The sequence below is a fragment of the Neolamprologus multifasciatus genome, chromosome 19 (genome assembly GCF_963576455.1).
Source record: "Neolamprologus multifasciatus chromosome 19, fNeoMul1.2, whole genome shotgun sequence".
Taxonomy (NCBI): domain Eukaryota; kingdom Metazoa; phylum Chordata; class Actinopteri; order Cichliformes; family Cichlidae; genus Neolamprologus; species Neolamprologus multifasciatus.
The window spans coordinates 15,937,426-15,963,665 of NC_140457.1; the positions used below are offsets into that span (position 1 = coordinate 15,937,426).

Here is a 26,240-nt window from a genome sequence, read left to right on the forward strand (position 1 = left end):
GAGCCACTAAAATCAGCCATCTGCACTTCATAGTGTATTTTATCGCTGCTCAGCCTGAGGCAATGTTCACTGATACAACTCCTTTTTTCAAGTTGACAGGCTTAACAATAGCAGGCATGCAGGACTTATGTTAGACACACAACCCTTGCCTTTCCCTCCACCTCTCTGATGCACTAGGTCTTCTTTTCTTTTCCCTTTCTTTTCTCCCCAAACGACTACAGGAAATGTCAGTGAGGAGGGATATCAGAAATCCTCCCCCTTTGAGAAATATCTTTTCATTAGATGAAAAGGAAGAAGGAGGATTTGGAGCCTCAGCCAAGAGGATCAAGGTGCAAAGACGCAATGAGCCATATAATTAAAGAGCAGCGCACATAAAAACCCGAATCCTTTTCTCGGGTTTAAAGAAACACCTTTTCCTCCTTCCAGTGTTTTGGTAAAATTGTAAAGTGCAGTTTTGAAAGACAGCATTCAGTGACAGTCGATAAACTGAGTCCTATCATCCCATCCATTGAAATTCTTCTCCTTAAGTTAAGTCTGTGAATGAGGAATTCTGCATCCATGGCGACCGGACTATAGTTTGCATAGAAATGAGAAGTATTAATGAAAGAGGTGGTGACAAGAACGCACACACACACACACACACACACACGCTTTTCTCTCTGTTTCTGGTTTGCCAGAAATCACAAACATTCCCACGTGACGGTGGAGTTTGCTCCCTCCCTCATTGAATGCGCTCACAGTAGCGCGCTGGTGCACCTTCACGCGCACACGTTCTCGGAGTCGCTCGGGACTCGCAAAGTCTAGTTTGACTCAACTTTCCACCTAAAAGACTTTGTTCAAAGGAACTCAAACTCAGAGGAATACGGTGTTTTTTTTTATTATATATTTTTTCAGTTTCCGCAAAGGAAGGAGGGAGTGACCGTACTGTTTCTCTTCTTCTTCTTCTTCTTCTTCTTCTTCCACTTCAAATGGGAATTACATGCGCGCGTGTAACTTTGCCTCACTTTTCTCTTCACTGACTGTCGGACCCGCTTCGCCCGAAACATGCCGGAGCGAATAAGCGTTTCGGACTTTGTGGTCCTGACAAACGAGGATTTGTCTTCTCCGGGGACTTCAACGTTTCAGTCTAAAATGAGCGACTGTCGGAGCACAGTTTCAGCCGTGGAGGAGGTGAGAGTTGTGGAAGAGGGAAGTGTGTGCAGAAGACATACACCTTTGTTGTTTACCTGACGTTTTACCCCAACCTGTAGCTTGTTTGTTTTTTTTTGTTTTTTTTTTTTTAAACTCAAGCTTTCATTTTTTTTGTAACACAGTTTGCACGTGAGCACAGGTTTCAGCAGTAAACTGTCTTTCACGGACCGGTAATTTAATTCCAAAAGCTATAGAACCTACAAATGCAAAGCGCTGTGGCTTTCTGTCGGAAAAAGCGGGACTGTCAGTGTATTCATTTGGGAATTTCATGGTTCCCAGTTTAGGACATGGGAGTAGGTTATGTTTTCTGAAATGTGCAAATTGATGGGTGCTGCACTTGTACAGGACAGACTTAGAGTGCGTATATGATCTGTTCAGTATAAAACCCAGTGTCTGATTCAGCAAATGAGTGAAGGTTACATGAGGTTACAGTGTTTATGTCGTCGGTCTAGTGGGAGTCAGAGTGGTGGGACACTAACAGAACACACACGACACAGAAACATGCCTGAGTCACACAGAGTGATGGATTGTGTTTGTAAGGGTAAGCATGCACACATGCCCATAGCTGCAAGCATGTCTGTCTGCATGCCCCTCTTCATAACTAGTATTTTGAAGACTTGTTTAAGGCTTCTCTGTGTGCACATTGGTGTTTTGTTTGAAATCTCTTCTCTCAAAGCTCCTCGCGCAAACGAGGAAGCAGAGGGAGCCCACTATGAACTTGGCCATAAAACAAATATTCCAAATGTGCATGTCAATACTTCCTTGTCTGTATTCTTTGTGACTAACCTTATGGATCAGGGTTCTGCTGCGGTCCATATGGATTTGTGTTTTTGGTTAGAGTCACATCAGTCTGAGTCACTGCTCCTAGCCTGGATATCTTGATGCCCACCTCTAATAAGAGGAAACCTCACCATAGCCTGAGAGAGATGAAGGATGTTCTTTAGGAGTTCCCTGGCTTGAAAGTGAGACTAAGTGGAGACTCTAGAATAAAGAAGAGCATTTTAAACAGCTGTGTGATGCATTTAACTTGGGCTCATGTCCTTATTTATCAGCATGACATGCTGGAAAATACATGGCTGGGATTGCTGTTTAGGGAGGGTCATGCTGGAATCCTACACATGTGAACACAACCAGATGTAAGGGCTGTTATTTCTTTTCATAGATGCTCAGATTATAGTTATCATTTTCGGTCAGCTCATCCAGGACTAGGTTGATTAGTGGCAGGAGTAAACCACAAGACGAAAAGCAGAAGTAAACAGTTTCACTTTCTTTAGCAATAGGCAACAGTAGGTCATGTCATTCCCAGACATGCTTTTAAGAACCAATCTAATCTTGATCAGTTGGTTGATGTGTTGAAATGTTAACACTGTGTAACTTTTCCCAGTGATAAGTGTAATCATCATGCCAAACTGAATGTGGTGATTACAGATCATATATCAGTCAAGTCATCCAATGTTAAAGTCTACTCACACACCCGTACAGTGGGAATACACAGCCATAGATAATGAAGCAAAGTAACTGTAAGTGACACTGCATTATATCAACATGAGTACACATGCATTGTTGGTCTATTTCAGCTGAATGGTGGGTTGTCTCTAAAGTTTTTGCGCGCTCTTTTTCGCATTTATCACATTTAGTTCATCAAAAGCAACCTGTTTCACTGACCTGCCTCAGCTTGTTTCCACTGTTTATTGCCATCTGCCAACCAACTCACCAGAGGAAACTCCAGCAACTCCCATCTCCAGTCTCCCCTAAATCACTTTCCCACTTCTTGACTATGGCGTCACATAACGGAACACACCCGCACCGCCTTTTAATTAATGAACTAACATTTAGGGAGTGGACCCGACCGGGAAGGCCTGTGGTTTGTAAACAACACCATCCAATGAGGCAGAGTGTCTGTTAAGTCTAGATTGCTGGCTCATTAAAGCTATTTCTGGTGACGTGTAGGTGGAGTGTCGTAAGTGTAGTTCATTTAAACCAGGGCCTGCGAGAGGAGCATAAACAATATGTAGCTTCAAATAGTTTGGGCTTTGAAGAGTTATTGTTCAAATACAATGAAGGCATTTTAATGTCTGTGTCATGTCTTTGTTATGCAATGTTTTTTTTTTTTTAGTCTCACAGTGAAAACTTGTTGTTTTAACGCAGACAGTGACAGGTGAAATGCATATTGTGACATCATTTGGGACTGTACACGACAGTGAAACGCAGACTATCATATGCTGGGTGAAGGCTTACTCATCTGTTTGGCTTTGTCACACACCGTGAGAAAATTAAACCAACGCAGTTTCTCAATGTAATTTCTGAAAAGTGTACCAATACACTTGCTGGCACTTTATTAGGTACACCTTTCTAGTATTAGATTGAATCCCATTCAGAAGTGCCTTAATTCATTGTGGCATCGATTCTACAAGTTACTGGAAATATTCCTCAGAGATTTTGTCTATATTACCACGATAACATCATAGTTGTTTTTACAGATTTGTTGGCTGCATGTCCACGGTGTTAATCTCTGTTTTACCACACCTTGAAGTTGCTCTGTGGGATTAAGATCTGGTGACTGCGGAGGCCCTTTAAGCATCACAATCAAAAAAGCAGTTTGATATGATTTGAGTATTGTGAGGTGGCACGCTATTCTGCTGGAAGCAGGCATCAGAAGATGGATACACTGTGGTGATAAAGGAATGGGCATGGTCAGCATTGCTGAGCATTGTTTAAATGCCAAAGGATACTTTGGCATTTAAACAATGCTCAGTTGATAGTAAGGGGGAGAATATATGTCAAAAAATATCTACCACACCGTTACACTGCCAAAGACTTGAAGTGTTGATACAAGACAGGATGGATCCATGCTTGCATGTTCAGACCCTACTATTCACATTTCATAGCCAAAATCAAGACTCATCAGACCAGTAATTTTTTTCCCCAGTCTTGTGTTGTCCGGTTTTGATGAAACCGTGCGAAATTGTAACCTCAGTTTCCTGTTCTTAGCTGACAGGAGTGGCACCCGGTGTGGTCTTCTGCTGTTGTAGCCCATCTGTTTCAAGTTTCAGCATGCTGGGCATTCTTAGATGCTCTTCTGCTTACTTGGCTAAAAGGAATGGTCATTTGAACTAAATTTGCCTTCCTATCTCATTGAAGCAGTCAGTCTGACATGAACGAGGCATTTTCACCCAGAGAACAGCTGCTCATTGGATGTTGGTTGGTGATGATTGTCGTATGGGTGGGAAAATCACAGTAGATCAACAGTTTTGAATTAGCCAGACCAGGCACCAGCAATTAAGCAAAGTTCACATGAACTTAAATCAGTTTTCTTCCTCATTCTGGTGCTCAGTTTGAACTTAAGAAGGTCATGTTAATGATGTCTACATCCCTAAATGGACTAGGTTGCTGCCATGTAATGGTCGGTTTTAGATATGTGTATAAACAAGCAGACGAACTGGCGTAGCAAACAAACTGATGTAACAGAGAATTCAGTAAGCATACCTTATCTCATTCCTGATTTCTCTTTCTTTGCAGTCTCTGGAGACAGACCACATAGCCCTGCAGAGGATGAAGAAAACAATCAAAGCTATACACACTTCTGGAATCTGTAAGTGCCAGCGTGTCACATGCAATTCTCATTCACTCAGTAGATTATGAGTTAAAGAAAACAATTCTACCTGCACTTATTACTTAGAAAAGTCCCCTTAGTTCTCTCTTTTTTTTTTTTGTACATGAAAAAGGTGATACCGGAGAAAATGCAACAGAAGCACAATAAATTAGCTTACACATAAGTTTGTATTTAAAGTGCTACAGTGCAAAAGGGAGCAACAGAAAAGGGGAAGAAAGTACGGTAATTTAAAAACAAAATCCCCAGATAATGATTTCCATCTATACAGAAAGTAAAATAACCCATCTCTCGCTAGCCAGCTGTCAAGTAAAGGTCAACCTCTATTTTGACTGTATGATCTGCTTAGTGCATAGGGGAGCCTTCAGTTCAATTCAGTTTTATTTATGGAGCGCCACGACAACAGTCACAACAACATTTCCTTAGGTTGTAAGGTAAAAACCCTACAATATTAGAAAGAAACCCCAACAAACACGTGATCCCTTAAAGGTGAGCACCTGGCGACAGTGGGAAGGAAAAACTCCCCTTTAACAGGAAGAAAACTTCCAATAGAGCAAGGCTCAGTGAGGGGCAGGTATCTACCACAAGCAGCTGGGGGGCGAAGGGGAAAAAGAAAAGAGCAGTGACACACTATGAGAGAAAGAACCAGAGTTTAATAATTACTAATGACCCTTAACATAATTTCTGCTATGGATGATGTCATCCGACTTGTGTTTAAGAGTGAGGCCCCCTATTCTGGCACCCAGGGATGATGTTTATTTAAACAACACACTCTATTGTTATGAGCTGTGTATGTGTTGGATTCTGTGTTTAAAGTAAATGGCTTTGGTGGTTTCGGCAACTACAAGGCGCCCTCTTCATTGACCTCAGTATCCACAAGGTCACCAAGTGAGTGCTTTCTGAGTTTGTGTGTGTGTGTGTGTTGTGTAGATTTATGTCACTGTAGCTTGCCGCAGAGCTGTCAGATGTGGGCATGAATAACACATTAATGCTCACCTCAAAAATGTGTTGGAGAAACAGAGAAAATGCTTAACATATCCCGAGTGTGTTTTTCTAAAGTTGCTTGCAAGCCTTGCTTCCCATTTTAAGGCATCGGCTTGTACTTTTTAGTAAAATGAGTCAGCAGGCTAGCTGCACAGAGTTAGGCAACCAGATGTATTCAGCTGTGCTATAGCATCTATAAAGAAATATTTCATTATTGTTTGCTTTGTCTAGTTTTTGTCTCTCTAAGTGGAATCATGACGGTTAGTTCCAGTAATCCGAGGCTGGGAGGCCCTTCCCTTTCACTCATTATGCTATTGAACCTATTTAACAGTCCTGATGTTAGTTGTGGACCAACAGTGTGACTCACAATGATAAAAAGCCTGACTCCCACTCCTCCCCCGTGCTGGTTTGATGCTCTGTTACTGTGTCACACATATTTGCAAATTAAGAGATTCTTTTATTTCTTTCTCTATTCCCATAAGTACTCAGTACTTGTTTATGCCAAGATGCTGTGGCCTGTGAGTCTGTGTGTGTTCTAGTAGAGCAGTGAAAAAGAAGAGTTGCCCCGGTGGTATCTGGCAGTTAAAGGTCAGCTGTAACATCATCCTTTGAGCTACGCAGCGACTCAGCTGTTTGTTATTTAATAGTTGCACGTATGTTTATTGTAAGAATTTTTCTTTTCAGTGGCCATGCAGCCACAACCTCTGCAGTTTTCATGCAAACCCCTAGATCTCATCTCCTCCATCCCGCAGTTTGTCTGCATTCCTTCCTTAATTCACAATTTTTCTTTCAGACAAAATGTTCCATTTCTGCTTTTCAGCCAGAGTTAGCCTGTCTCCCATCTGCAGTCAGTTTACCATTTTATATTTGTCTTGATGTGGAAGTGGAGCAGAAACTTGCTGTGCTTCCTCCCCATGTCTACTTCTGTCTGTTTAGTCAGCTCTGGGTGCCTCCACAGATGTCAGGTCCACGTTATAAGGAGCTCATATTTGTTGATTTACATCCAAGATTTCCTAGCTTGCATTATAACGTGTGTTTGTTCGTCCTCTTTTAAAAAAACCTGTAGAATGAAACCTTGTTTTATACTACATAAACAAAAGTCGTGCCCAGATTCTTCTCCATCAGCACTTGTTCATAAATATTCAACAGACCGAGAGCTTACAAAAGTCATGGCCTTTAAGAAAGGGACCTATAAGCCTCTTGGACAAACATGAATTTCTATGTGTTCTACTCCTCCTCCTCCACTGGGTGTAAACCAGTGCTAATTTGTCCCACATGCTCGCCTTGTTAAACTATTCCCAAGACAACAAGTCAGTCTGCCTTTGTCAGATTTTCTGTGCCTGTAAATTACTCTGAGTCACTCCTTACGGTCTGTATCAATACTTACTCTGTATGTTGTTTTTCAGCACATGTGGACAGCAAGGAGCAGTATATTGAGCTGCTGGAGAACTTGGGAAATAGCCACCTGACTCAGGACAACAATGAAGTCTCCACAGGGTTCCTCAACTTGGCTGTGTTCACCAGAGAGGTCACATCCCTCTTCAAAAATCTGGTGGGTTAAAAAGGACAAAATATGGGAATACAAGGGAAAAGAGACATTTGCTTAAATTCTGCTGCTTTTACTAGAGTTGAAATCATTTACACTAGGTGCATAGAACTAGGACTAAGGAAGACATGGCTCTAATATACACAAATATTTATATAATCAGAGAATTTTCAAAGGAAATGTGCCAAATTTACTTTGTTGTTCCCCATAAGCGCATATGTGTGCTCACATACTTACATGTTGCATGAACGAAGGTGGTTTTTAACAGCTGAATACTTGGGCCTTTTGTTTGAGGCAGTCCAGAACCCTCCCTCTGATAGTTTCTTTGGTGATGATAATTCATCCCAGAACTCTTCGTGTGAGTCAGCACACACACACACTTAACATGTGTCTGTCAGGGCCTCACAGGGGCGACTACAGCTTACAGATGTTAAAGGAAGTGGGCCCAAAGCCTAAAAGGAGGGTGATTTAAGGAGTCGTACTGCAAAAAACTGCTTGAGCATGTCCCTTAATGCCCCGTTTAAGTGTTAGTGTACGTGCCCCACTGTCTCAGTGTGCATATAAACATGAATCCATTGATCCATGTCATCTGTCCATGTGTTGACATTGGAAGCCGGAATTTCCCTGTGTAAGAACTCTATGTGTTATCTATCGGTTACCTCAGTGTTTGGCTGCCAACCAAAACAAACTTGCCACTCTTCAGGCTGCTGTGGCAATATATCAAGGTTAGCTCTACAGTCGGCTCAAGGATGTGGTTGGACATTAGTTATGTTAAGAGTTCAGCTTGGTTGTAATTCACCAGAAGCCATAAAAATGAAATCTAGATGATAGTTATCTGGGGATGTGTATCAGTGAGTCATGATGAATGTATGTTGCCATGCATGCCAAAATACTCATATGATGTACTTAGATGGAGGAACTGGTTGTATTACAGTAAAAAGCGACTTGTTGGGGTTATACTGGTTGTTTTGTGATTCATTCTTCCCAAATCCACAAAGGCGTTAATCTAAACCTCATCCAAATCTTAAATGAATCTCACTTTACTTTATACAAACACTTCATCTAGAGTCATTGCATCATCCTCCAACTTGGATTCGAGCATTGTAGCGGTGCAGTCTTTTGTTTTTGATGACTCGTTAGTTCAGAGTAACAATATCACCGTGCCTGTGAGTTATCAATTTCTCATTCCCAGAAATGCTCGTACAGACAGTCAGAGTGCGTAAAACTCAATGTGGGTGCATCTGTTTCTGCTTATACTATAGCAGCTAAAGGTCATCTGTGGCATTTTATGAAATATTTTTCCATTCTTCACTGATTTTTTTTTTTTGTTCTCTTACATGCTTCAGGTACAAAACCTTAACAACATCATGGCGTTTCCTCTGGAAAATGTGCTGAAGTCTGAGCTTCGAGACAGCAGATTGGTGAGTCTGGATTTTATTACTAATAAATGAAATGCTCATTTAATTACTGCAACCTAAACTGGTTCACGTGTGATAAAGTTTTATCGTTATTGTTTATCTAGCAACAGATATGTGGATTGTAATCCCTTTTTTGAAAAAAGAAATGCACATTTTTGTCAAATATGTGAGGATAGCCCAATATTATAAAATAGAAAAAGATGTTTAGATGTTACAGTTCACACAGAAATCTTCCTATGAACCAACCGAAAGCCTCGTGATGACTTTATATAGTCAGGTTGCAGTGCTTTGTATGTGAGGAGGTTCTGTTTGTGTATGTGATATCACTGTCTGGAAGAATGATTCAACTATTGCAGTGTGCACTTTATTTTAGGGCATATTTCCTCTGGCAGAAGTTGTATTCACTTAAATGTTGACCCCACTAAAGTATTATTTAATATAAGATTATTTATCCAAATTAAATAGTAAGAGTTTGCTACGTTCCAGCACAGAACTTACCCATCTTGCCAAGTATTTAACCTTTTGATTTGCCATGCTAACAGACTAGTGAGTAATAACCAGCCAGTGCTTCTGCAATCTCCCATCTCTGCCCTTTTAAACAGCTGACTCTGCAACTGAATATTGCTTCATTTTAACTGTGAAAGAAGGCACAATGCCACTGAAATCCTGTTCATCCAGATAGCAGACTAGCCAGGACAATTGCACGACTAATTGCATAGCAGTGTGTTACCTGTCTCGCTCCACCCGCTTGAGCAATAACCAGGAAGAGCTGTAAAGTACAGTTATTACTGTGTGTAATGCAATGGGGATGTATTATTAATCGTTTTCTCTCCTCTCCCCTCAAACAGGAGCTCAAGAAACAAATGGAGAAAAGCTGGAAGGATTATGATGTGAAAATGTAATTATCCATACTCTATCCACATTGTTACTTCACATTCATCTGCAAGAGTCAGACTGCAGTAGAGTTCTTCATCATTAGCTCATTGTTTTCCTGAGAGTAAACAACCTTTTAAAAGCTGCACTGTAGATATGATGTAGTAATGCCATAGCCTCTTGTGACATTTTGATTTGTGCGATGATAACGGCGCCGTGAAATGAAAATGTTTGTATGTTGGAGGCTGTAATTGTATCTGGCTTGCTCGTAATGCCAATGCAAGCCGGTAATCTTGGAGTGCAGCCTCATGCCTTTTTAATAGGATGGCTAATCCACGTATAGCCCTCTGTGTCCTTGTCCTCTGCATTGCAGCAACTTCAGCAAAAGTAACTTTTGTTTCACATTTATTAACTCCAGCTCTATTGCCTCTTCATATGCAGTTTTAGTTGCCATTGTCTGATGTTAGCAGATAAACACGATATATATACACCCATTTCCAGCAAGTGTTTTTCAAAATAATGCAGGCACGAGGGTTCACAAAGTGTAAATGCTTATAAATTCATAGCCACTTGCATAGGCCTCACATTGATGCATGACAGAAATATAGATGAAGATAGTGACGAATGTGTTTGTTTCAAAAGCATCATGTATTATATTTCCTTCTCATGTGGGGTTTAGGAATTTGTGTGGCAGCACAAGTTAATAAGATAATGATTCATATCCCAAGGTCATTTCCAGTTACTTTAAAAAGAAATCAAGCCGAAGCATTTGCACTTTACAGTCGTTATTTGATTTCAATCCAGCTCTGGTTCAAAGTGTTTTATAATGCTGTAAGGAGATTAGATTTCATCCAACTTCCTCGCTCGACATGAGAAAGGGAAGCATGATGGTGGAGTTTGTGATGGAGTAAAAGCTGCACATGTTCGTACAGATGGAGCTGATCAGATTTAGCTTTTGTGACAAACATTGTGTGTGCAAGTAAAGACGGAAAACCTTTATGTCTTCTTTTCATTCTTTCTTCCATTCCCTTCCCCCCCTCCAGAGTGAAGCTAGAGAAGGAGAGGAGGGAAAAGAACAGGCAGCTGGGACTGATCAGGACAGAGGGATCAGATGGAGCAGAGGACATGGAGAGAGAGAGACGGATCTTCCAGCTGCAAATGTGTGAGGTGGGGAATTGGTGCCAGTCAAAATACCATACTCCAGACTCCGTTGGCATAACTGAGCTGGGCTTCACTTATTGTACCAGGGTGGTCTGCTTATTTAGTTTACATATTCTATTCATGGTGGACTGGTGGTCACTCCTTTTTGTGTCTCTTCAATCCAGTTCCTTTGATGGAAAAATATATTTCATTAGACTTAAACATGAGCATAGTTATTGAGTCTCAAAACTGAATTTCAGAATATGTGGTGTCCTATAGATTAGCATACAAAGAAAATTCAGAAGCAGGTAATTGTGCATCATCATGCATAATCAATCACCAGATTGGGGGAAATGGGTGAAAAATGCACTTGTGGTGTAGTCCTAACTGAGTTTGGTGGTGCACATGCAGCTGGAGAAAAGCCTGAGGAAAAGAAATAGTCTTATCTTGACTGAGACCAGCTGTGGAGACAAAGAGGAGAGGCAGGGGAAGATGAGATTTTCACTTGTTGCACCTCACCCCAAACCCTCTATTAATATTTCTTTCCACCTACATATATGTAAACTCAGTAAACCACACAAAATGTCACGTGAATGAGCAGCACAGAGCTGTCTCAGGTAGACTGTGATGGACGAATCCAGATGAAGGTTTTATGGGGCAAAGACTCAAGTACAATGTAGTCATTCAATCCACACAGAGCTAAAACCCCATCGCTTGCATTCAAAGTCTCTCTCTCTTATTTTTTACATTTCATCATTACATACTGTGAATTGTGTGTTTTTTGTTTATCAATAAAGACTCTTTACACTCGAGTTGTACAGTTAAAATATGAAGTAAACACATTAAAGGTGTGCACTCAAGGGTGGAATTTAAGCTACTGAAAAACGGTAGCGTCATGCTTCGCTGCATATTTACAGACCCATCGGTCCTTTCTATGGAGAGTGGTTTCAGAGGTGTTTTTAACTGTCTGCGTTTATTCTTTTAGTACCTTTTGAAGATCCAGGAGCTGAAGGTGCGTCAGGGTCCTGATCTTCTCCAGAGCCTCATCAAATATTTCCAGGCTCAGCTGAGGTTAGTATCTCAGCTGGCATTTACTTCCACAGATATGTTGAGTTTTAAGGGATTCTGCACAGCAGTCGGATCTTTTGCAAAGCCTGTTGCGGTTCTTGTTAACCATTTACACTTTTTATTCCTACCTAGGCTTTTTTTTAATGTGGGAGTGAAACTGTTGTTACAGTTACAGCATGTGGTGTTTTAGTTGGTGTGAAATCAGATGTTTAAACTAAAGTAGCTTGACTCAGCATTTGTTCTTTTTCTGATCTCAGTTTCTTTCAGGATGGGCTGAAGGCTGCAGAGAATCTCTCTCCCTTTATCGAGAAGCTTGCTTCATCTATTCACACGGTACACACGAAAGCTGCTCTGCGTTTTTCACTCATCCTGGATTATATGCATGTTTTTTCTTACCCAGTGTTGCTGTAATTTTAAAAGAATATTTGATTGTGACTAAGAGGTCAAAATATGCACATACCCCACATTGATGCTATCATTCTAACAGACTACTTTTCTTCATTCATTTATGTTTGGGAGGAAAATACTGTGCACATATAGAATTTTACAGTAAAACCCTGTGTTATGTTTCAGCATCTACTTTTTCAATGTTGGTCTTTCGCAACAGCCAACCCCCTTTTCACTGAATCCACAAGCAGCGACTGTTTAAAGGAGTCTCTTCCCAGAAATGCTTGCCCTGGTTTCCAATAGATGGAAATGAATGTATCATTCATTTTCATACTTTCCTTAGTACACATGTATTTCTCCAACCGCTTTAACTGGGTTTCTGCCTGCGCACTATTTGCCGTGCTCCGCTTTTCTGGTTGGAGCTGCTGGAAACAGACTGTTAACTGTGATACTGGAAACGTTAGAGGTTTTTCTGGTTCTTCATGGGCAGAACACAGAGCCGTTCAGACATGCCAGACCTCAGTCTCGGGAAGGAAATTCAGATAGAATCTGTGTCATGGTTCTCCAGGAAAACAAAATACTTCTACTTCCCAGTTAAACTGGCCTGTGTTGCTTGTGAGTGTGGTCATTCTGCTTCTTAATTCAAAATGAAAAACCTCAGAAGACTACACACCCAAATACTAAACTCTGTTCTAGATCATTTAGATCGTTACACAAAGCTGTGTGTTGTCTTTCCACACCCAGAACAAATAAAAAAAAAACATGTATGTGATCAAGTGAACATATTCTCTTCTTCCAACTTTTTTTCTTCTTTTTGTAGTAAAAATATTTTCATGGTGTGTTTTGTAGGTACGCCTAGACCAAGATGAAGAGGTAAAACAACTCACACAGTTAAGGGATTCTCTTAGATCACTTCTACAAGTGGAGGGCAAAGAGGTATGTTTATTTATGTTAGACTCTTTATTTATGTCTGGTAAGTTAGCTTACTGTAGACCTTTTAATTTGTCTGTGTAAAACCAATATCAGCGCTATAAAAAGCCCAGGTGCACTGGCTTTAAGTTTCCTGCTGATTACAACAGTAGTGTTTCGCCACCGTTGTTATTGTATTGCTTTGAATTTTTATAATTTGGACAACTGGTTTGAAGCTTTAAAGTTAAATCCTTAAATCACTGTTTATATTCCAGGAGTACCTCAACAGGAAAAACTCTGGCAATGGGTATAGCATTCACCAACCGCAGGGAAACAAGAAGTACGGAACGGAGAAATCCGGTTTCCTGCTTAAGAAGAGTGACGGGTGTGTAAAGGCATTAGCTGGTGTCACGTATGAAGTTGGAACACAAGCATTTTGCAGGAATTGCAAGTACATACAGAATAAGAAGAATGCGGTAAACGGTGCTCAGTAACATTGTAAAAGACAGAAATGATCTCAGCTGGGTGAAAATTAAGTAAGTATGGCACAGAGAGAGAAAGGCTAATGCAAACTTAGTCTGCCCCAGCTGGTCTTCATTATTGTGAGATGAACATTCAAGCAGGGGCCCCTCCTGTGGAACTTATTGGCAGACTGGCTAGCTAGCTGATCCAACTTTTGCGTCATGCGCAGGCACGAACACACAGACACACACACACAGTCCTAGATTAGTGTGTGATAAAGAGAGGGGATGTGGTTCAGTAGGGCAAATAGGAGGCTTTGGGGGAGTAAACTTTTCTCAGGCCACTGACAAAAAACAGAACATGTGCTTAGCAGTTTTACCTGATTCAATCAAGATGACGAAAACAGGAGTACTGTGAATAGGAATAATCTGGGCCAGCAGAGTGTATCTAATGGTATCTGTTAACACGGCTTTCACTTAATGCACTGCACATATCATACAGAGAGTTAATAAATATATTCTTCATGTATTTGATTGTTTTGTTTTTTTTAATAATAATTGGCCTTTTTCTTCTTCATTTGTGTTTCATTTGAAAGGATAAGGAAGGTTTGGCAGAAGAGAAAGTGTGGAGTCAAATTCGGCTGCCTGACTATTTCCCACAGTACGGTGAGGACTCATGATTGATACTGTGCTTTTAGACAATAAATGCCACATGAGGTAAACTGTCAGCAGGGAATACAGCAAATATGTGAGCAAATACATACTGATACAAATGTGTTTGTCTTCAGATCAATCGACCCCCAGCCAAGCTGAACCTGCTGACCTGCCAGGTTCGACCGAACCCCGAGGACAGGAGGACCTTTGACCTTGTCACTCGTAGGTTTATTTTTAACTTTTGACCTTCAAGCTTTCCCCTCAACATATGATTATTGCAGACTGTAAACAGTCATCTGCAGCACAGATGACTTGGAAACTTGCCTCTTTGGTCCTCACATTTGAAATCAGGATCTGAGACATTTCATTTTGGCGTAAATGGCAGACATTCCCAGTGATTAATATGAACTGCTGCGTGGTAAAACAGAGGTGGTTGTGTGCTTCACGCTTGTTTTATGCCATGTCTAGTTGCGCAAGCTTTATATTTACTGTTATCTTTCAAGTCTCTCTGCTCCAATTTCTACTGTGTAATTTAGTTTCAAGATAATATTTAACTTTTGTTTTTTCCCTCTCGATAGATAACCGGACATATCATTTCCAGGCAGAAGACGAGCAGGAATGTTTGATGTAAGCTTTGAAAGTCCTGTAGGCTGCATGCTGGTATTTTTGTGTGTTTTCTCATTTAAAAGCAAGTTGTTGCATGTCATACCCTTTTTATGTCAGTGGAGTTATGTATAAGAAAGAATCTTTGCAATGTACACATGAACAGCCAGGACTGCAGTCAGAGACAATAAATCGTTCCTGTAAGGAAAGGGTTAAACATGTTTTCATGAAACAAGAAACGCTATAATTTGATGGCTTATGCAGTAAAGAACAAGCTAAGCTACAATTTACAAAAAGTAAGACAAACTAAATGATGCAGAAAGACTGTTTGAGTCTGACAGAAACCTAGTCTGTTCTGGGTGGGAATTTTCTTGGTAGCCACAGGCAGCAAGCAGGGGAACTTTGTGTGTTCTGATGTGGTTTTGGATGGGATTGCAAGTGGGGTTCTTCGTCCGCTGTCCTTCCCTTCTGTGTGGGCCTCCAGGCAGTTTCTTTGATGTGATGAGCTATGTAAGTTTAGGGGTGCAATAACAAATGGTTTAAATGGAAAAGTACCCGAGTTTCAGAAATGATAGATGTGAGAATCACTAACTCATATTTCTATATTACTCATAATTCAACAACAAAAAACATGCATAAAAAAATTGTTTAGCATTTTTTGATGTTTTAGTGAAAGAGTCTTCTCATTTCCCATGGTGTCGCTGACTCTCTGTGGTTTAAACTTCAAAATGAATTGTTACAATATATGAAATTTAATAACAATGTTCTAAATGTATATCATCTGCACTTTAGTTGGGTGTCCGTGCTGCAGAACAGTAAGGAGGAGGCCCTGAACACAGCGCTGGGTGGGGATCAGCTTCACCTCCAGGACAGTGGGCTTCAGGAACTTTCCAAAGCCATTATTGCTGAGCTTCGACACATGCCTGGCAATGAGGCCTGCGCAGACTGTGGAGCTCCAGGTTGGCCAGTCATTCTTATATATGGTTACAGAAGTACAAGTATGTAATTACATTTGTTTTACGAGCATAATGAATAATCACCAGCTGTGTATCGCAGCTCCAACATGGCTGTCGACCAATCTGGGCATCCTGACGTGTATTGAGTGCTCCGGCATCCACAGAGAGCTAGGGGTCCACTACTCCAGGATCCAGTCCCTCACTTTGGACCTACTGAGCACCTCCGAACTACTGGTACTAAATAGACACATGGGAACAGACAGACATTATGCAACAATGTGCTATTCTTTGAAATGTCTTCATGTCACATATTTGTGGATGTATTGTGTGTCACTCCAGCTGGCCGTCAGTATTGGCAACACTCGATTCAATGACATCATGGAGGCAGGGCTTCCAAATGACTCTGTCAAACCATTTCCACAAAGTGACATGTGAGTCTCTGATTTATAATTTAAGTGATCATGAAAATGAGTTATAAATACACACTGCCTTTGACATTAAGAATGGCTTCAACAATGCCAGCTTATTAGTTTATATTATTGAATTGCATTTGCTTAACAACCAGGAATGCCAGGAAGGAATACATTGTGGCAAAGTACGCTGAGCGTCGGTACGTCCTACGCAGAGAAGAAGCAAATCCTAGCCTGCTTTATGAAGCCGTGAGGAGCCGTGACCTCGCTTTGCTTCTGCAGCTCTATGCTGAGAGAGCAGATCTGGCCAAACCACTCACACTCCCCGAAGGACAGGTAAAGATAACTTAAAGCCACAAGTGGATTTCCACGCATTCGTTTCCTCCAGAAAACTGCCCTGTTAGGGTGGGAAAGCTTGTAATAAACCCTTATTACACAGTGACAGATTTAAACTTTTGACATTCCTGCAAATGATGTGAGTTTAGTTTGAATGACAGCTACATCCTGACCGGGTTGCCCATCCAGTTTGTTTACAGGTTTAAAGGGAGAGGTTTTAAAATGTTGCTTTGTTGTTTTCACTCTAGAAAAGTTGACAGAAATAAAGACAGAAATCCACCTAATGTTTAAAAAAATATATCTATATGACACAGTGTTCATATAATGCGAGTAAACAGTTGCAGTATTTGAAATATATTTAAGGTGGGCAGGTTGGGTGAGTCATGAGAGGCCCTCCCATCTCTTTTGACCTTTAATTTAGTCTTTATCCTCCTCTGTTGTCTCTCTCCAACGCCTCGCCTTCAAGTCTTTAATCATATTCTGCCCTCCTGTTATGGACTTCCTAGTCAGCGCATGTGCATGTGTGTGTGCTTGTTTGTGTTGGTTGGCTTTCATTTATTATTTCAGCTCTTAGGTCAGAGCTCATGTCTCTGGAGAACAAATAAGCCAGGCTCATTGAATTATGCAGGCTCTTCTGTCTTTCTTCTGCCCCTCCTGTTTGCCCTTCATATAAACAGATAAGGCCTGAAGCTTTTAGCAGTTTTTAACACACCAACATGAAACAGTTGTTGCATGGTCAACCTCTGACTTAAACTTTAGTGTTATCATATTTGTAAGACTGATTTTTAACATAATGTGCAGCCACTTCAGGTGATTGACTGAAGTAGCTATGCAAAAAAATATGAAAACAATATGTAGTACAGATGGAAGATCTCTTTAAATCTCACCAATTTGACTTTGTTTATCTTTGCTTCCCATTAAGGGACTCAAGGAGACAGCGCTCCATCTTGCTGTGCGTCTGGAGGAAAAAAGCTCTCTGGCACTTGTGGATTTCCTTTGTCAGAACAGGTCAGACATTGATATGTAGCGTGTTTTACTTACTTTGACAGTTTGGTTTTTGCTTTAGTACAGTTTTATGCCATCTATCAAATCGATACATTCATCTTACAGTAACTGTCTGGAGAAGAGAACTGCAGAGGGGAACACGGCCCTTCACTACAGCGTCTTGTATCATAGGCCTGAATCTCTTAAGTTACTCCTCAAAGCGAAGGCAGCGCTTCAAACAGGTACATTTTACTCTGTTAATTGTATTTCTCTTTTGCATAGTGTCACAAGTAGAAAGCCGCTATTCTTTCTTTCTCCTGTAGTGAACTCGGCAGGAGAGACGGCCTTGGATACTGCCAGGAGATTGCAGCATAAACAGTGTGTCGAGCTGGTGAGATCTCACTTCCCCTTTAGCTTTTAAAGTTTTTAATTCATAATACTCAGAACACACACTGGCAGGAAGTAAGTTCAGCTGAGGAATCAAGTTCATCAACATTATAATACCTACCAGAAATCCAACTCCTGAAGCAAAATGACCCAATTTCCACAGCTGGAAACACTACCTTGAAATAACTCCCTGTGCAGCAGAGCTCAGCTAGGGAACCCTATCCTCATTGGATCCCAGTGTGTATCATTCATAAACTGGTTTTATTTTCTTACCGGCCATCTGCCCTGCTGAATCAGACCTGCCTTGAGTAACATCCTGTTTGATTGTGAGAAATCTTAAAAAGAATCCTTTGTGGAACAAAAAAAAAAAAAAGTTAGACGAGTAAACTACAAAATTCTTGCGTTGCATAATCGGCTGTACAACTTTTAGCTTGCAATGACACACGACTGTTTATGTGGAAGGATGTAGACAGACTCTTTGGACTTTTGGTTTCACTTTGGTGAAAAATGTTGACCCAAGAGTCAAACTTCCCCTTCATGCCTTTTTTCCTGCTAGCTGTATTTTTTGTCTTTAATATAACAGCTAACAGAAAAGATTGCAATGTTTACTATTATTAGTAGTAAAAACAAACAAACAAAACTACATTACAGGAAAACGTTAACAAGCAAAATAAAGAGAAGACGGCAATCAAGTCAGCATAGGAGTGAAATAAATTAGGTTTGATATAACAAAGTTAACTGGTCAAATAAAGTCGTGTGTACTAATGTAGATAGTTAAATATTCTTTTTGTGCTCTTTTGTGTTTTTTAGTTGGAGCTGGCGCAGAGTGGGAAGTTTAACTCTCAGATACACGTAGAGTTCATGTGGGAGACACAGTCTCAGGAATTCTATGACAGTGAAGATGACCTGGATGAGAGGGTAAATGACACACACACTAACCACAGTCATTACTGACTTTACCTTTAAGTCAAAATAGACTGTGAAAAGCTTGGCCTTTTTCCTTTCATTTTACATTATCCATTTTGGAAAGTTTATAAATAAAATTAAACGAAGAAAGATGAGGCGGCGCTATAGAAATTAATGTTTTGTTTATTATCTCCTAACTCCAGGTGAGCCCATTACCCAAAAGCCGGTCTCCTCTGTCATCAAATGGAGGTGGTGGACACTGGAGTGTCAGTTCTTCCGCTGCTAGTACAAGTAGCAGACCTTGTCAGGCTTACGAGAACATAGAATTTCTATATAAAAATCCACCAGTCAATAGCGCCCCCTCTGGAGCTTCAGTGCCTCCGCCACTGCCAGCTAAATCCATCCAAAGAGGTAAACTACGTTATACAGATTCTCTAGATTAAAAATAAATGAACTTAAATGAGTTATTTAGGCAATGCTAGTTTTATCAATTTACATTGTTGCTCTTGTTCTTCTTTTTTTGCCCTCCACAGGCCGCTCAGACCCACAGATCTCAGCTACACCGCATGAAGGAAACCAAATTCCACGACGCTGCTCGAACCCGTCCTATCACTCATCCAGTCCCCAGATGCAGGCACGACAGAGTCCTCCTTCAGGAAATACAGAAAACCAAGGCCAAGGTGGGAGACCCCCTAGGTCTCCAAATGGACAAGCAAGCCTGCTCAGGGCGCATAGGCAGACATGGGATGGTCATCTTGGTTTGAGTTCTGGATCTCAAAGTGGTGCCACATCAGGTTTTTCTCAGAATCACATAGGGCCTGTCAGGTGAGGAAGAAGAATGTGACTCTAGCTCCTGTTGTTTTAATACTACACAGTTTAGTATAATTTGATCTTGTTATTTTTCCAGTTCGGAGAAGACCACGTCATATCGCCGCACGAGCAGTGGAGGAGGCAGCCAGGGAAAGTGTAGCGTTTTGTCTCCGGCCTGTGTGGGCAGCCAGGAAGATCTGTACTCCACCCCAGGAGGGAATAGTAAAGCCCTTACCCCAGCTACTGCTCCAGTCCCCGCCCCTTCGTCCTCACCTGATTTGACCTGTATTCCACGACCTCGCAGGAATGCTATGGTACAAACGACAAAGACACCTTTTTGTATTATTTTTAAATACGTTCAAGTTCTCTATGTCACACGCTTCCATTTCAGGAGTTTTTCACTGGGGAAAAAACACTTAAGAGATTTCACAGTCAGTGTATGAATTTGCTGGTGGCACACTGAGGAGCATAGCTTACAGAAGCATATGTCTTTTCCAGGTTTCTAACAGCAGGCCACATCAGAAGCGCGTCAAGGCTTTGGTGGACTGCCGAGCCGTCAGTTCTGAGCAGCTCGCCTTTTTCAAAGATGAAATTATTGTGGTGACAGCCACTAATGACCCCCACTGGTGGGTAAGTGTAACTACAGATTCATTACCACCTATTTCCCACTCAGTAGCAGCTTTTTGCATGAAGGCCCAGCCATCAGTCTAAGATAACCTTGTTCATTCACCCACTACATACTTTGTTTCTTTCAGTAGTTTACTCAGGAGTCAATCCAACAGTTATTACTATTTGGCATTTTTGTGGATTTGTATATTTATAAACTCAGAATAAAGTACAGTAAAATAAATTACCAAAGTTAAAAAAGTTAAAATAAATTGACTGGAAATAGTACATAGAGGGATTTGATTGACAGACATATATTTTTCCTAACAGACTGGTCACATAGAGGGGGATCCATCCAGGAGTGGGGCCTTTCCTGTAAACTATGTACACAAACTAACAGACTGAAGAGGGAACACAGTATTCTTCAAAATGGCAAAACTCAACCATTTGATCCTTGGAAGTCGATCATCACAAGTTGGAATTTATCCAGGAGTGGACTGTATTATTTTTCTTGGATACAACTGGAACTGACAACATTCCCACATAACGATTTCTTGGCAAAGGGATATGTGAACATTGCGACTTTAGGATTTGAAACATTTAGTCATCCCTAGAAGGCAATAACAAGAACTGAAAGCTTTCATGCCACCCTTTCTAAAACCCTAAACAGCTATTAAAAGGAACATGTTGTGCATTTATTGTCCAATGTTCATTTGACCATTAATTATATATTTGTATAGCAAATGCTGAAGTTGCTTATGTTGATCTAGGACTTGTACATAGAGGCAATAATTACTTGTAGGGCAGAAACCCTGTAAGGCACTTTAAACTCTGAAGGAATCTTCAGAAAAGCTGGCACAGCTGTAAGTGTGTACATAGCCAGCTACTGAATTGGGATGTAGCTTTTTTCCCCCCTTTTCCTTTGTTCTTAATGGAAACCGTTGAACTGTTTGGAATCGCAGTATACTGTGACTTTGATATAAGGTTCAAACCTGCTCAGTGTCTCAGTGCCGCCTTCCCGGGAACCTGCCAGCCAGTCTGCCTCCTGCAGGCGTCTGGACACCCCAAGGAGAGATCAGAAACTTTAGCCCAGCCGTGTTGACTCTCTGCATAGCTCTCTGGCGGCATGGAGAGCAGAGGATCCGGTTTCTTTTGGCGGTAGGCACTATTCTCTGGAGAGCATGGAATAACGATGGTGTTAAGAAAAAAAAAGACTCTTCTGTACTACCAGAAAATGGCACTTTAAGAGGGCTTGTTAAGAATAGCACCCTACTGCAGTAATTTGTTCAGTGAACACATCTTTTCATACACACACAGTGGCCTTCAGGATCCTTTAGGAATGAAAGGATTGGAAAGCAGAGAATGGGAGAGCTTTCACTGCCAGACATAAATCTTCAAATCTAACACATTTCACAGAATTTAACCCACAACTTCTTGTACATACGTGTCTGAAATGTCTATATATGTGCGCTCATCCAGAGTATATAACACCATTTTTTCATTTTTACATTTTATGTATCATAAAGGATTATATCATTACAGATAATCTTACTTCATGTCACGAATTTGATGTCCTCTCATTTGACATCTTTTGTCTTCTGGTGTTTTGTTAGTTGTTAAATGACTGTGGATGGGAACGGATGGACACAGATGCATAATGTATTCATAAAGCATTCTTTCTCATTAAACTAAAAACTTGTCGCAGTTTCTTCTGGCAAATAAATCATGAGAGAAGCAGGTTATCAAAGATGACAACAGTTTACTGCATCTGTAAGTAGGAACTAGCAGATTAGCTAATTTCATTGGGTGTATTTGACACATACACATTAAACTTCTTTAACTCCTGTGATGTCTTTTATACTTTTACATAAGGTCAGATGTTTTGGTACCAAGGATGTCATCTACTAATCAGAAGGTTGGTGGTTCGATCCCTGGCTGATTGAGTTATTGTGCCAAACTGTTACTGGGCGAGATTCTGGAGCTCGATTCGCTCTGGATGTGTTAATCAGTGTGCGAGTGATATAAGACATGAGTTGCATAAAGTACTTTGAGTGCTTAAGTGTAGTAGGGAAGTGCTATATACAAACCAGTCCATTTATTTCAGCACATTATTAAAAGTAAAGTTGGTGGAATGGTAACTCGAGACAGCAATCAGGGAGATTAAAATGCACTTTACTGTCTTGTCTCCAGCTGCCTGTGGCTATGACACAGTATAATCTAGGCTCGACACTGCCAGATTATGAAATGTGTGATTTATAATACTTAAGAATACACTAATCCCTAATAGTCCATATTCTGAAAACCTGAACTCATTTAAGATCTTTAGAGTCCAATATAAGACCTGCAAAAAATTACTTTGTTCTAATCAACAGGTTAAAACCTCTTTAAAAAAAAAAAAGAATAAATTGAATTTTAATTTTGACATTTGCTTTTCCACCTTTCTTCCTTTTTCCGATATTACCCCCCATTTTATTCTTAAATGACTTCCTACAGCTAAATCTCTGCAGCCGTCTCTCTTGGCGGTATTCTCTACAGTTCTGTGTTATTCCAGCTTCATTTCCTCTCCATCCAGATGTTACTTATCCCCAACCCTCTGTCCCAGAGCCAGGATGACCAAATTCCAACCTGTCACTTACATAACACTTAACTAACAGCCAGGATAATAACTCACTCTACCACATACTAGTCTGTTCTGCTGGCTGAGCAGCCCATGTGTAAACCCATATCCGTTGTCCTGTCTGGCTGTACTAGTACACCCAGAGTATATAAATGTCAGCTGTAAAATATTAATTTCTAAAAACCTTTAAATAACAAACATCCGTTCGCTAATAGGCTTATCTATTTTATCATTATATACACAAATACAAGAATGTACGAATATAATTTAATATAATACACTGAAATATTATAAGCATCTATAAAATGTGGAGTAAAATTAATGATTCCAAAGCAATCTTTTGTAAATATAATAGGTTTGAATATAAGTTTGCAAACTCTTAAAATTAATAAAATGTAATGGAGATTATACTAACTTCCTAATACTCAAGATAGTGAAATCTGTGTAAAACCTATACACATGTTAATGCTTCTTATTAACTGAGAAGCAGTAAAATCACTGGCTTAAAGTGATATAAGACATGTTTGCAATAATGAGCACTTAGAAGTGGGATATATTTGAGTAATTATGCAATTTCCCTGAACAGAGGGTTATCAAGCTTCCACTTAACTGCATAATGAGCTGAGAAAGGACTCTAATGGACAAGCAAATGGCTAAATGGCACACTCACCGGTAAGACATGCTAAATGTATTTGCTGGATGATGCTTTCACAGTTTGTTCCTTTCTGGCCTGCAGCAGTTACGTCAAAAAAGCAGTTTTCTGCTGACCTGGGCCTACACTGCTGTGAGCTACTGCTAGCTGCTGCTGCAAGGTGACCCTAATAGTTCTTAAACCTCCCACACAACGAGAACACAGATTAAATTTAGAGATTCCATCTGAAATTTGAGCGCTTTATATTAGCAGGTTCTGGGGAAGGAGGAAAAAAAAGCAGTCTATTTCTGCAGCATTTGAATCATTAAGTCCATTTATTCTAATAATTCAGGCTATTTTACAAAAAAACCCTATAATGCTTAAAATGAAATCATACTAGCCTTGCACAATGTGGCTCTGTGCCTCAAGTTTGTAACAGTGTCAAGAGAGCAAAAAGAAGTAGTAGCAAATTCAAGCAAAATAAGAAAACAGGGCAGAACATTCAGTATTTCACTTTCCAGCAAAAACCACAAGCCTGTTTTTCAAAAGTACATCAGTTACATCAAGGTTCAGGAGATAATTAACTTCCATTTCAGCTCAATTTTTAACACTGAGAGAAAATCAGTGGCCACAACCCTGCAGTTAAGCATATAACATTGACTAAAATCTGATTTAACATTCATACTACAGTAGAATATACAGCTCTCAATCAGTAAAAATATCGTACTGTGAATATTCGACACCTGATTTACCGGAAATGAAAAACCTACAACATAAATATATTTATATATATATATATATATATATTATACCACATCACACAATAACAAACACAAAATATTAAAAACGTTCTAAGGATGAACAGCAATCAGAAAAGTAGTTTTGGATCTGTGGTCGGCCAGCGTCTGAGTCTGTAAAGGGCTGTAAAGAGATGCAATTGTGGTAATAGTTTCCACATCTTCAAAAAGAGTTAAAATCACTCGTATCAAAAATTTAAGTAATTCCAGCAGTACGGAATGAACACAAGAGCATTTTTTCTGTTTTGTTTTTTGCAAACCACAGGTCCAAAAAAGATACATGTACGGTAATTATTATATTGGAGAAAAAAAGATAACAAACAGCAAAAAAAAAAAAAAAAAAAAAAAAATGGCAATAAACATTACATTCATTCTGCAAGTGGGCCCAGAGATCTTTGGGAAACATAGTTGTTGTTATTTTCATTCATAGAAAACACAAAAGGTGCAGTCCCACAGCAGTGCATGACTAGTGTGGGTTTTTTTCCTGTTCAGACAAAGATGCTTCAGGATGAGGTCTATGATGGCCATGAGTTAACCTGTTCATATATCATTACCATCAGTATAGGAACTGCCAATGCACACATACTGGATAAGGCATATTGAAAGCAATCTACAGTATAGGTCAGCTGGATGATCAGTTATAACTCAAGCTATATACATAGGACCATGAATACACGTTTAAGGCCTATGAGACCGTTTTGTTCTGCAAAGCATTTTGCTATCAACTAGCAGAGCTGAATATCGTTTGGTATATGTGCACAAGCAAGCAGTAGATAAATACCTTAGTCATGTGGAATGCTTAGATAGAGTTAGTCAACATTCAACGATAAGGTCATCATGTCTGTCGGTTGCTCAGCGGTAACACTGAAGATGCCGTTTCCTTTGCTTGAAGGGGTACTCCAGTGATTCTGTAAGGTAACAAAGTTGAGGAGCTTTCTTGATAGACCTCTTTGTCTTCCAAATCAGATTTTTGAATAATCTCTCCATTTTGCATCAGTTTTCACAGTCCTAGTGGTTTTCTATTTACAAGTGAACTGAAATTTATGTGTAAAATTCATGGAGTACCCCCTTTATATTGTGCTGAAAAGAAACTTAAACAGACCATTTAAGCCTTTAAAATGAAAGTTAAAAAATACCCCAACTATTTCTCTCACTGCTTTCAACCCTATAAAATTTAAGCTTATGCTTTAGCTGTCACATCTACTTTAACATGCATCTTGGTTTTTTTTGCTTGTTTCTTTCCCTCACATTGACTGCATGATTCGGAAACTGAACGCTTTACTAGTTTCTTTTGAAATTCCTTACTTTACAGAGTCACAGACTCTGTGATGCATCATCTCTGAAACATTTACAACAGGAATGCCTAAGCTCATGGGATTTTGTAGAAACCTACAGAAAGCAATGACACAGTCACATGACAAGCCTGTTTTGTAAGCAGCCCTGCTCCTTTGTTCTTCGGAGAGGTTGTTTATAATAGGAGAGCAAACAAAGCACCATCAGGGATTGTGAAAACCCTTTTTTGATTCTTTTGGAAAGTAGCACACGTAGATGGAAACCAGCACGAACTCACAGCTCTATACATGCTTTTTTTCAACATATGCTGCACTGAAATTGAGTGCTTGCTTCTTTGCTATAACCTTCAAATGCCAGAAATAGATGTCCCCGGTGTACTGGCTGTGAATTCTGGACACTCAGACGTAGCTGAAGCAAGGGACTGGTGGATCAGGTGAATACAAGAGATACTTTGTCATTGCTTAATCCAAAGACAAAAGAAATGGGTGGAATGAAATGAAGAACTGGGGCAAAAAATGAGAGCAATCTATATGTAAAAATTAGGTCACCTTCTGCACATGGGACAACGCTTTGCAGTGCATTAAGGATGACAATGTAATTACAGGTTGATCGTTTAATATAACAAGACAAATGTATATATTCTGGATGTTCATACACATCTCA

The 26,240-nt window shown here is 40.1% G+C and overlaps 1 protein-coding gene across 2 annotated transcripts; it reads left to right on the forward strand.

Moving 5' to 3' along the window:
• The first annotated feature begins 723 nt into the window (after positions 1-723).
• On the forward strand, positions 724-26,240 carry asap3 (ArfGAP with SH3 domain, ankyrin repeat and PH domain 3). 2 transcript variants are annotated; one of them, XM_085142537.1, is made up of 26 exons: positions 724-1,170; positions 4,711-4,783; positions 7,192-7,337; positions 8,678-8,752; positions 9,598-9,647; positions 10,666-10,789; positions 11,748-11,833; positions 12,088-12,163; positions 13,067-13,153; positions 13,402-13,511; positions 14,184-14,253; positions 14,376-14,463; positions 14,820-14,868; positions 15,637-15,803; positions 15,901-16,034; positions 16,140-16,231; positions 16,366-16,546; positions 17,469-17,554; positions 17,657-17,772; positions 17,854-17,921; positions 18,728-18,835; positions 19,027-19,234; positions 19,357-19,648; positions 19,731-19,947; positions 20,132-20,263; positions 20,570-26,240. In XM_085142537.1, the coding sequence occupies exons 1-26, from the start codon at positions 1,045-1,047 to the stop codon at positions 20,642-20,644; spliced, it is 3,036 nt and encodes a 1,011-aa protein (XP_084998663.1). In that variant the 5' UTR covers positions 724-1,044; the 3' UTR covers positions 20,645-26,240. The 2 variants fall into 2 exon arrangements, with proteins under 2 accessions (XP_084998663.1, XP_084998664.1); XM_085142538.1 differs by having other exon boundaries at positions 20,132-20,259.

Coding starts and splice junctions, on each gene's coding strand:
- asap3 (XM_085142537.1), top strand. CDS start 1,045: ATGCCGGAGCGAATAAGCGTTTCGGACTTTGTGGTCCTGACAAACGAG. Junction 1,171..4,710: donor CAGTTTCAGCCGTGGAGGAG/GTGAGAGTTGTG, acceptor CTTTCTTTGCAG/TCTCTGGAGACAGACCACAT. Junction 16,547..17,468: donor TCACACTCCCCGAAGGACAG/GTAAAGATAACT, acceptor CTTCCCATTAAG/GGACTCAAGGAGACAGCGCT.